Raw genomic sequence first — 12,643 nt, 5'->3', positions numbered from 1 at the left:
TATGGTAGCTGTGTAGTAGCTGTATGGTGGCTGTATGGTGGCTGTATAGTAGATGTACGGTGGCTGTATAGTAGATGTACGGTGGCTGTTTAGTAGCTGTACGGTGGCTGTTTAGTAGCTGTACGGTGGCTGTATAGTAGCTGTACGGTGGCTGTATAGTAGCTGTACGGTAGATGTATAGTAGCTGTACGGTAGATGTATAGTAGCTGTACGGTAGATGTATGGTGGCTGTACGGTAGATGTTTGGTGGCTGTATAGTATATGTATGGTGGCTGTATAGTAGATATACGGTGGCTGTATAGTAGATGTACGTTGGCTGTATAGTAGATGTACGGTGGCTGTATAGTAGCTGTACGGTAGATGTATAGTTGCTGTACGGTGGCTGCATAGTAGATGTATAGATGTATAGTAGATGTATGGTGTCTGTATAGTAGATGTATGGTGGCTGTATAGTAGATGTATGGTAGCTGTATAGTAGCTGTACGGTGGCTGTATGGTAGCTGTATAGTAGATGTATTGTCGCTGTATAGTAGATGTATGGTGGCTGTATAGTAGATGTATGGTGGCTGTATAGTAGCTGTACGGTGGCTGTATAGTAGCTGTACGGTAGATGTATAGTTGCTGTACGGTGGCTGCATAGTAGATGTATAGATGTATAGTAGATGTATGGTGGCTGTATAGTAGATGTACGGTGGCTGTATAGTAGATGTACGGTGGCTGTATAGTAGCTGTACGGTGGCTGTATAGTAGCTGTACGGTGGCTGTATAGTAGCTGTACGGTGGCTGTATAGTAGCTGTACGGTGGCTGTATAGTAGCTGTACGGTGGCTGTATAGTAGCTGTACGGTGGCTGTATAGTAGCTGTACGGTGGCTGTATAGTAGCTGTACGGTGGCTGTATAGTAGCTGTACGGTGGCTGTATAGTAGCTGTACGGTGGCTGTATAGTAGCTGTACGGTGGCTGTATAGTAGCTGTACGGTGGCTGTATAGTAGCTGTACGGTGGCTGTATAGTAGCTGTACGGTAGATGTATAGTAGATGTACGGTAGATGTATAGTAGCTGTACGGTGGCTGTATAGTAGCTGTACGGTGGCTGCATAGTAGATGTATAGATGTATGGTGACTGTATAGTAGATGTATGGTAGCTGTATAGTAGATGTATGGTGGCTGTATAATAGCTGTACGGTGGCTGCATAGTAGCTGTACGGTGGCTGTATAGTGGCTGTATAGTCGCTGTATGGTGGCTGTATAGTAGCTGTATGGTGGCTGTATAGTAGCTGTATGATGGCTGTATAGATGTATGGTGGCTGTATAGTAGATGTATAGATGTATGGTGGCTGTATAGTAGCTGTATAGTGGCTGTATAATAGCTGTACGGTGGCTGCATAGTAGCTATACGGTGGCTGCCTAGTAGCTGTACGGTGGCTGCCTAGTAGCTGTACGGTGGCTGCCTAGTAGCTGTACGGTGGCTGCCTAGTAGCTGTACGGTGGCTGCTTAGTAGCTGTACGGTGGCTGCATAGTAGCTGTACGGTGGCTGCATAGTAGCTGTACGGTGGCTGCATAGTAGCTGTACGGTGGCTGCATAGTAGATGTATGGTGGCTGCATAGTAGATGCATGGTGGCTGTATAGTAGATGCATGGTGGCTGTATAGTAGATGCATGGTGGCTGTATAGTAGATGCATGGTGGCTGTATAGTAGATGCATGGTGGCTGTATAGTAGCTGCATGGTGGCTGTATATTAGCTGCATGGTGGCTGTATAGATGTATGGTAGCTGTGTAGTAGCTGTATGGTGGCTGTATGGTGGCTGTATGGTGGCTGTATAGTAGATGTACGGTGGCTGTATAGTAGATGTACGGTGGCTGTATAGTAGATGTACGGTGGCTGTTTAGTAGCTGTACGGTGGCTGTATAGTAGCTGTACGGTGGCTGTATAGTAGCTGTACGGTAGATGTATAGTAGCTGTACGGTAGATGTATAGTAGCTGTACGGTAGATGTATGGTGGCTGTACGGTAGATGTTTGGTGGCTGTATAGTATATGTATGGTGGCTGTATAGTAGATATACGGTGGCTGTATAGTAGATGTACGTTGGCTGTATAGTAGATGTACGGTGGCTGTATAGTAGCTGTACGGTAGATGTATAGTTGCTGTACGGTGGCTGCATAGTAGATGTATAGATGTATAGTAGATGTATGGTGTCTGTATAGTAGATGTATGGTGGCTGTATAGTAGATGTATGGTAGCTGTATAGTAGCTGTACGGTGGCTGTATGGTAGCTGTATAGTAGATGTATTGTAGCTGTATAGTAGATGTATGGTGGCTGTATAGTAGATGTATGGTGGCTGTATAGTAGCTGTACGGTGGCTGTATAGTAGCTGTACGGTAGATGTATAGTTGCTGTACGGTGGCTGCATAGTAGATGTATAGATGTATAGTAGATGTATGGTGGCTGTATAGTAGATGTACGGTGGCTGTATAGTAGATGTACGGTGGCTGTATAGTAGATGTACGGTGGCTGTATAGTAGCTGTACGCTGGCTGTATAGTAGCTGTACGGTGGCTGTATAGTAGCTGTACGGTGGCTGTATAGTAGCTGTACGGTGGCTGTATAGTAGCTGTACGGTGGCTGTATAGTAGCTGTTCGGTGGCTGTATAGTAGCTGTACGGTGGCTGTATAGTAGCTGTACGGTGGCTGTATAGTAGCTGTACGGTGGCTGTATAGTAGCTGTACGGTGGCTGTATAGTAGCTGTACGGTGGCTGTATAGTAGCTGTACGGTAGATGTATAGTAGCTGTACGGTAGATGTATAGTAGCTGTACGGTGGCTGTATAGTAGCTGTACGGTGGCTGCATAGTAGATGTATAGATGTATGGTGGCTGTATAGTAGATGTATGGTAGCTGTATAGTAGATGTATGGTGGCTGTATAGTAGCTGTATGGTGGCTGCATAGTAGATGTATGGTGGCTGTATGGTGGCTGTATAGTAGATGTATGGTGGCTGTATAGTAGATGTATGGTGGCTGTATAGTAGATGTATGGTGGCTGTATAGTAGCTGTATGGTGGCTGTATAGTAGATGTATGGTAGCTGTATAATAGATGTATAGTAGCTGTATAGTAGCTGTACGGTGGCTGCATAGTAGATGCATAGATGTATAGTAGATGTATGGTGGCTGTATAGTAGATTTATGGTGGATGTATAGTAGCTGTACGGTGGCTGTACGGTGGCTGTATTGTAGCTGTATGGACCATACATCTACTGTACAGCCACCATACATCTACTGTACAGCCACCATACATCTACTATGCAGCCACCATACATCTACTATGCAGCCACCATACATCTACTATGCAGCCACCATACATCTACTATACAGCCACCATACATCTACTATACAGCCACCATACATCTACTATACAGCCACCATACATCTGCTATGCAGCAACCATACATCTACTATGCAGCCACCATACAGCTACTAAACAGCCACCATACAGCCACCATACATCTACTATGCAGCCACCATACATCTACTATGCAGCCACCATACATCTACTATGCAGCCACCATACATCTACTATGCAGCCACCATACATCTACTATGCAGCCACCATACAGCTACTATGCAGCCACCATACAGCTACTATGCAGCCACCATACAGCTACTATACAGCCACCATACAGCTACTATACAGCCACCATACAGCTACTATACAGCCACCATACAGCTACTATACAGCCACCATACAGCTACTATACAGCCACCATACATCTACTATACAGGCACCATACATCTACTATACAGCCACCATACAGCTACTATACAGCCACCATACAGCTACTATGCAGCCACCATACAGCTACTATGCAGCCACCATACATCTATACAGCCACCATACATCTACTATACAGCCACCATACAGCTACTATACCATACAGCTAGTAAACAGCTACGATACATGTATGTGCAATATCACAGGTGTCAGACCTTATACACCGTCATTATACATCTACCATACAGCTACTATACATATAGCGTACAGCTACTAAACAGCCACCATACATCTACTATACAGCCAACATACAGCTACTATACAGCCACCATACATCTACTATACATCTACCGTACAGCTACTATACATCCACCATACAGCCACCGTACAGCTACTATACATCCACCATACATCTACTATACAGCCACCATACATCTACTATACAGCCACCATACATCTACTATACAGCTACTATACAGCCACCATACATCTACTATACAGCCACCATACATCTACTATACAGCCACCATACATCTACTATACAGCCACCATACATCTACTATACAGGCACCATACATCTACTATACAGGCACCATACATCTACTATACAGCCACCATACATCTACTATACAGGCACCATACATCTATACATCTACTATACAGCTACCATACATCTACTATACAGCCACCGTACAGCTACTATACAGCCACCATACATCTACTATACAGCTACCGTACATCTACTATACAGCCACCGTTCAGCTACTATACAGCCACCGTACATCTACTATGCAGCCACCGTACAGCTACTATACATCTACCGTACAGCTACTATACAGCCACCGTACAGCCACCGTACAGCTACTATACATCCACCATACATCTACTATACAGCCACCATACATCTACTATACAGCCACCATACATCTACTATACAGCCACCATACATCTACTATACAGCCACCATACATCTACTATACAGCTACCGTACATCTACTATACAGCCACCGTACAGCTACTATACAGCCACCGTACATCTACTATGCAGCCACCGTACAGCTACTATGCATCCACCGTACAGCTACTATACATCCACCGTACAGCTACTATACAGCCACCGTACAGCCACCGTACAGCTACTATACATCCACCATACATCTACTATACAGCCACCATACATCTACTATACAGCCACCATACATCTACTATACAGCTACTATACAGCCACCATACATCTACTATACAGCCACCATACATCTACTATACATCCACCATACATCTACTATACAGCCACCATACATCTACTATACAGCCACCATACATCTACTATACAGCCACCATACATCTACTATACAGGCACCATACATCTACTATACTGTACGGTGGCTGTATAGTAGCTGTACGGTGGCTGTATAGTAGCTGTACGGTGGCTGTATAGTAGCTGTACGGTGGCTGTATAGTAGCTGTACGGTGGCTGTATAGTAGCTGTACGGTGGCTGTATAGTAGATGTACGGTGGCTGCATAGTAGATGTACGGTGGCTGCATAGTAGATGTATGGTGGCTGTTTAGTAGCTGTATAGTAGATGTATGGTGGCTGTATAGTAGATGTATGGTGGCTGCATAGTAGATGTATGGTGGCTGCATAGTAGATGTATGGTGGCTGTACAGTAGATGTATGGTGGCTGTACAGTAGATGTATGGTGGCTGTATAGTAGCTGTATGGTGGCTGTATAGTAGATGTATAGTAGCTGTATAATGACAGTGTATAAGGTCTGACATCTGTGATATTGCACATACATGTATAGTAGCTGTATTCTAGCTGTATGGTATAGTAGATGTATGGTGGCTGTATAGATTATTATTATTATTATTGTTATCCTTTATTTATATGGCGCCACAAGGGTTCCGCAGCGCCTTACAATGTACATAAACAAATGAGCACACAAGAAAACAGTTATTAACAGTATAAACAATACAGGACAGATACATGATTAATACAATGCTGGATAACGCTTAGATAAGTAGCAGGGTGTCAGCAACCAAGGGTGGGGTACTGTTGTATATTAAAGTATAATCAAGTGAAGGAGAAGCACATGAGGGGAGAGGGCCCTGCTCGTGAGAGCTTACATTCTAAGGGGAGGGGGCAGACAGACAGGGGTGACACAGATGGGCTGGATACAAGGGTCACAGTAATATAACATTTATGTAAAGGTTAGTTTAAACTTAAGAGGAAAGGACAATGAGTTGATCCAAATTTCACCAAGCCTCAAGATTTAGGGCCACAACCAAGGTCCATTAGAGGGGTCAATTTGCTTTGTCGTTCGGTATGGCATAGTTGGGGTGGATAAGCAGATTGCATGAGGAGGTCAGGGTGCATGTGAGCAGCATTGGGAATCCAGGTACGGGCACAATCCATAGGCATGGTGGAAGTGTGGTGGTTTTTAAAAAACAGTCCTTAATAGTAGGAATAGTTGATTTGTTAGTTTCTCCTTCTGTTCTCCTCCTGAATAACTCCGGCTTCAATTTAAAAATTCTAGTTTATACTTTAAATTAAGCACTTAAAATATAAGCACTCTTGCAAATGCAGCCCTGGCTTAGCAGCCCAAAATGTAAGTAATAAGTATGGCTGAAACCAGGTGTCCACACTGATTCTACCCCTCCCCAAACAGCAAGGGGTCAGCAAGCAAATAAACAAATGGTGAGAGGACAACCCACAAACACAGATAGAGAATAAATTCTTGCCTTGGTACAGATTTTAAAACTATATGAAATTCTCTATAGTTAGATTACCTAGCAATTTTAAAAGATGTGTAAAAGAAACACCAAGCAGGAAGATATGCTGGGAGCAGTAGTTAGATTACCTGTGGATGATAAGAAATGAATAGATGTATAGTAGCTGTATGGTGGCTGCATAGTAGATGTATAGTAGCTGTATGGTGGCTGCATAGTAGCTGTATGGTGGCTGCATAGTAGCTGTATGGTGGCTGTATAGTAGCTGTATGGTGGCTGTATAGTAGCTGTATGGTGGCTGCATAGTAGCTGTATGGTGGCTGCATAGTAGCTGTATGGTGGCTGCATAGTAGCTGTATGGTGGCTGTATAGTCGATGCTGGTGGCTGTATAGATGTATGGTGGCTGTATGGTGGCTGTATAGTAGATGTATGGTAGCTGTATAGTAGATGTATGGTAGCTGTATAGTAGATGTATAGTAGCTGTATAGTAGATGTATGGTAGCTGTATGGTAGCTATACAGTAGCTGTTCAATATGGTGACTGTATAGTAGATGTATGGTGGCTGTATAGTAGATGTATTGTGGCTGTATAGTAACTGTATGGTGGCTGTATAGTAGCTGTATGGTGGCTGTATAGTAGCTGTATGGTGGCTGTATAGTAGCTGTATGGTGGCTGCATAGTAGCTGTATGGTGGCTGTATAGTAGATGTATAGTAGATGTATGGTGCCTGTATAGTAGATGTATGGTGCCTGTATAGTAGATGTATGGTGGCTGTATAGTAGATGTATGGTGGCTGTATAGTAGATGCTGGTGGCTGTATAGATGTATAGTAGCTGTATGGTGGCTGTATAGTAGCTTTATGGTGGCTGTATAGTAGATGTATGGTGGCTGTATGGTAGCTGTATAGTAGATGTATGGTGGCTGTATGGTAGCTGTATAGTAGATGTATGGTGGCTGTATAGTAGCTGTATGGTGGCTGTATAGTAGATGTATGGTGGCTGTATAGTAGATGTATGGTGGCTGTATAGTAGCTGTATACTAGCTGTATGGTATAGTAGATGTATGGTGGCTGTATGGTAGATGTATAGTAGCTGTATAATGACAGTGTATAAGGTCTGACATCTGTGATATTGCACATACATGTATAGTAGCTGTATGGTGGCTGTATGGTATAGTAGCTGTATAGTAGATGTATGGTGGCTGTATAGTAGCTGTATGGTGGCTGTATAGTAGATGCTGGTGGCTGTATAGATGTATAGTAGATGTATGGTGGCTGTATAGTAGATGCTGGTGGCTGTATAGATGTATAGTAGATGTATGGTGGCTGTATAGTAGATGCTGGTGGCTGTATAGATGTATAGTAGATGTATGGTAGATGTATGGTGGCTGTATAGTAGATGTATGGTGGCTGTATAGTAGATGCTGGTGGCTGTATAGATGTATAGTAGCTGTATGGTAGCTGTATAGTAGCTGTACGGTGGCTGTATGGTAGCTGTATAGTAGCTGTATGGTAGATGTATAGTAGATGTATGGTGACTGTATAGTAGATGTATGGTGGCTGTATACTAGCTGTATGGTGGCTGTATAATGACGGTGTATAAGGTCTGATATCTGTGATATAGCACATACATGTATACGTGAATTATTGTCCTATACTGATCATTATGATATTTGCCTGTATACGCTTCTGACTTCATGTCTCCCTTTTTATATGAAGGTGTCTGTGCACCCCGATACTGGCGAGACGCTCCCCTTAATGTTCCGGCCACCTGGTGAGCATGATATAGACTTTTTACAGAGGCTCAAAGTGCCACAGAAAGGTGGAGGGGTCTGCACATGGGGTCACTTACCTGCTCCTCAGGGCCGACTGACACCCACTTACCTCTGTGTGCTATAAATACCTTCAGGGGGAGGGGTGTCGCTTCTCTTTATACCATTAATAACACAGATGGGGGGGGGGTCAGGTGGCATTAATACAGGTGGGAGGACACATAAATATATATATATATATAGAATTATCTATGAGAATGTATGATATTGGAGTAAGTCAGAGTAATACGGGTACTTTTGTAAGCAATGCCCTCAGTATGTTTTGCAACCATAAGGTTGTGAAGGTCTTGAGAGAGCTCTTTGCTTTTAGCCCTCATGAGATGTTTCTTGTGTGGCACCTTGGTAATGAGACACCTTTTATAGGCCGTCAGTAGGGACTGGACCAGCTTATATTAATTTGCAGTGACAAGGGGCAGGATTGCTTTCTAATAACATTATTACACATAACTTCATTTATGGACATCTATGGTTTGATTTATTTGCATGTGTGCTTTACATGGGTTGTTACTGACATTTGGGGAAAATATCATTACAATATCCCCATTACACATATATTTACTGAGAAAAATGTTGATGTGTTCAATACTTTATTTGACTCCTATCTCATGTTAAATAGAAATCAGAATTTGATTGATCAGAATATTTGACGTAATTACAGAAATGTAAATAGCATGGACAAAGGTGATGGTTTCTGTAACCTAATATTGTGCAGCACAACCTTTGGGGGCAATCCCTGCATTAGCTTGTCCTACTCGTGCTGAGCCGTGGCTGCCTCGGGTGGGATGGGGGCCCCTTCCCCGGCTGCCTCGGGTGGGATGGGGGCCCCTTCCCCTGCTGCCTCGGGTGGGATGGGGGCCCCTTCCCCTGCTGCCTCGGGTGGGATGGGGGCCCCTTCCCCTGCTGCCTCGGGTGGGATGGGGGCCCCTTCCCCTGCTGCCTCGGGTGGGATGGGGGCCCCTTCCCCTGATGTATGGGAGGAGAGAGGCACAGAGAGGGCCTCCAGCACTGCATCACACCCGTCTGTATGGGAGGAGAAGGGCACAGCGGGGGCCTCCAGCACTGCATCACACCCGTCTGTATGGGAGTAGAAGGGCACAGGGGGGGCCTCCAGCACTGCATCACACCCGTCTGTATGGGAGAGGGGCACAGAGAGGGCATCCAGCACTGCATCACACCCGTCTGTATGGGAGGAGATGGGCACAGAAGGGGCCATTACTGTGATGCAGCTGGGTATTGGCACCTCCTGGAGTTTCTCATTGTTTGAGAGGATCCTATGAGCGATGCCTGAAAACGATTTGTGGTCAGATAAGATCAAAGTAGATTCCTGGGGCCCAATTCTAGCACAGCCTACCCCACAGAGCTGCCATCGCTACGGTGCAGTACGGGGGTATTTGGGGTACAAGGCTGTGGGAAATATGAGGGTGTTTTGGGTCTAGGCTTTTTGACGTAAGAGGGTGTGTGGGGTACAGGTGACATATGGTGGTGTATGGGGGTACATGTGATGTATGAGGGTGTATGGATGTACAGGGCTGTGTGATGTATGAGAGTGTCCACCATGGGGTTGTATAATGTATGAGGGAGTATGGGGATACAGGGCTGTGTGATGTATGGGGGTACAGGGCTGTGTGTTGTATGAGGGTGTATGGGCGTACAGGGCTGTGTGACGTATTAAGGTGTATGGGGGTACAGGTCTGTGTGATGTATGAGGGTGTATGGGGGTACAGGGCTGTGTGATGTATGAGGGTGTATGGGGGTACAGGGCTGTGTGATGTATGGGGGGGATGGCTACGGGATGTCGCCGCTTGGGATCCCGGAGGTCAGAATCCCGACGCCGGCATCTCGACAGGATTAGGATACGGACACTTGTCAGTCAGTAGCCTAACCCTCCCCCTCCCCAGTGCCTGACCCTAACCTAGAGCCTGGCACTGATTACTATGTTTCAGGGGGGCACATGCTGGTGGAAATCAGGCGGGTCATTCAGCAATTATACCATCATTTCCCCTACAGTGTGACCTGTCCCATCGTTTCCCCTACAGTGTGACCTGTCCCGTCGTCTCCCCTACACTGTGACCTGTCCCGTCGTCTCCCCTACACTGTGACCTGTCCCGTCGTCTCCCCTACACTGTGACCTGTCCCGTCGTCTCCCCTACACTGTGACCTGTCCCGTCGTCTCCCCTACACTGTGACCTGTCCCGTCGTCTCCCCTACAGTGTGACCTGTCCCGTCGTCTCCCCTACAGTGTGACCTGTCCCGTCGTCTCCCCTACAGTGTGACCTGTCCCGTCGTCTCCCCTACAGTGTGACCTGTCCCGTCGTCTCCCCTACAGTGTGACCTGTCCCGTCGTCTCCCCTACAGTGTGACCTGTCCCGTCGTCTCCCCTACAGTGTGACCTGTCCCGTCGTCTCCCCTACAGTGTGAGCTGTCCCGTCGTCTCCCCTACACTGTGACCTGTCCCGTCGTCTCCCCTACACTGTGACCTGTCCCGTCGTCTCCCCTACACTGTGACCTGTCCCGTCGTCTCCCCTACACTGTGACCTGTCCCGTCGTCTCCCCTACACTGTGACCTGTCCCGTCGTTTCCTCACGTAGATTTAACATAAACTCTTTTGTCGTTTCAGCTGTGTTAGTAATGTGGGCTCCAGCGGTGAGTGCCATGTTTCTTTTTCTCTACAGTACAGATAATACCACGCTGACAAGTAACGGCCACGAACCTCCTTCCGGGACTGCTCAGTCTGTCTCCTCTCTCATTAGCATACTGAGGCCATCGGTATTAGCAGGGACAGACAGACATCGCGGCATAACCATCAGCAGTAAATATTGCGTATAATCACATCTACAACGCGTGTCTCACAGGTTCTAGCCGCGCTATTGCCGCACACAGGGCCTAATTCAGACCCGGACGCTATGCTGCGCTCGCTCGCATTGAGAGATTTTTCGCAATCTGCGTATGAGTCGCAATTTGTTTGCCGATGGGAAAGTGCTCGCCCGTAGCCGGGCCGCTATTTTGAGTGACAGTGTCGTTTGTGGGTGGTAACAGGGGATGGTGCTTGAAAACGGGGGTGCGGATGTGCGAACGCAGGTGTGCCCGACTGTCAGAACGGCGTTTAATGGGTGTGCATAATTAGCAAAGTAGCGTCATTACACACGTGACTGGGTTGTATTTTAGCCAGAACTGCTCGCAATGTTGTGGTGGGAAAAGGCTACCACAAGCGCTGCGAGCAGTTCCGATGGCTCTCGATGTTCCCGATTAATCCTACAACTGCCGGAGATGACGTGTGTTGCTAGTAGCAAAGGGGCATCTTTATACAAGTGCGAGCGCATAGTGCGGCCGCTCGCTATTAGTGGGCGGCTTTACGCGACGCAGTGTGAGCACATGATTTAAATAGACTGCCCCTTTTAGCCAGCGAGCGGACGCAAATAGCGTCCGGGTCTGAATCAGGCCCACGGTGTCCTATGATCCTCATTACTGTACATGATCCCTATATGATACAGAGAGAGCGTGAGAATAGGGATCACTGCTGTACAGGTGTAAGTAGTACAATGACGTATACACCGTGTGTCTCGCAGGTTGTCGCGACGCTTTGGCCGCACAGAACAGTGATGTCCGCGTTTTTTTGTCAGGTAATGTAATTCTGAATTTATAGTTTCGGGCTCCGGGACATGTACATCCATGTAATTGGCATGTTGTGTTGCAGGTTCCATTTCATATGTACATGGCAGAGTTTACACAAGTTCACAGGAACAAATCTGTGATGGTAGGTACCTGCTCCAGGGCGTACCAGGTGATGGCAATAACTGAACCACAGTGACCGGTTGTCTCTCCTTGTAGGTGGACAGGCCTTTGTTCCAGCACGCTCTCTACCTGTCTGCGTCCGTCCTCTATCTCACCTGTGTTGGGGTAAGTAATACATAATATATAACACTGACTTTTAAGGCTTGCTCTCTCGTGCATGAGGACAGATGCTGTTAATATCAATTAATAAATAAACCCTTTGGCGCTGAAATGGCGGCACCTCTAAAGGTCCAAATCAAGTCTGCTGTATGTAGTCTCCAAACCCAAATAGCAGCACAAATAAAACACAGGACTGAGAAAGAGACCACAAACCTGACTCCATCACATGTGGACAGTGGGCCTGATTCAGAGGCTCTCGCTGTTTGCAAGCGCACGCTCTGAATCAGGGCGGGGATTTTTTTAAATATTTTTTTCGGCCTCCAGGCCACTCGCTAAGCTGTGGGTGACCACCCACAGCTTTTACGAGCAGCCTGGCGATGGTTGCGATTATCTCGACCATCGGGCTTGCGAGGAGACACTG

At 46.3% G+C, this 12,643-nt stretch overlaps 1 protein-coding gene across 1 annotated transcript in view; it reads left to right on the top strand.

The window, feature by feature from the left end:
* Positions 1–12,643, top strand: part of SFXN4 (sideroflexin 4) — a 92,863-nt gene that overhangs the window by 54,059 nt on the left and 26,161 nt on the right. The window contains exons 5-9 of the mRNA XM_088466457.1: positions 8,219–8,273; positions 10,949–10,974; positions 11,898–11,951; positions 12,026–12,085; positions 12,160–12,228. Of these exons, the coding sequence (XP_088322583.1) occupies positions 8,219–8,273; positions 10,949–10,974; positions 11,898–11,951; positions 12,026–12,085; positions 12,160–12,228 (264 nt within the window). The remainder of the gene's footprint in view (positions 1–8,218; positions 8,274–10,948; positions 10,975–11,897; positions 11,952–12,025; positions 12,086–12,159; positions 12,229–12,643) is intronic.

Source organism: Taudactylus pleione, unplaced genomic scaffold, assembly GCF_031769625.1.
Source record: "Taudactylus pleione unplaced genomic scaffold, aTauple2 ptg003137l, whole genome shotgun sequence".
NCBI classification, from domain to species: Eukaryota; Metazoa; Chordata; class Amphibia; order Anura; family Myobatrachidae; genus Taudactylus; species Taudactylus pleione.
This window is presented reverse-complemented; position numbering and strand designations above follow the sequence as displayed.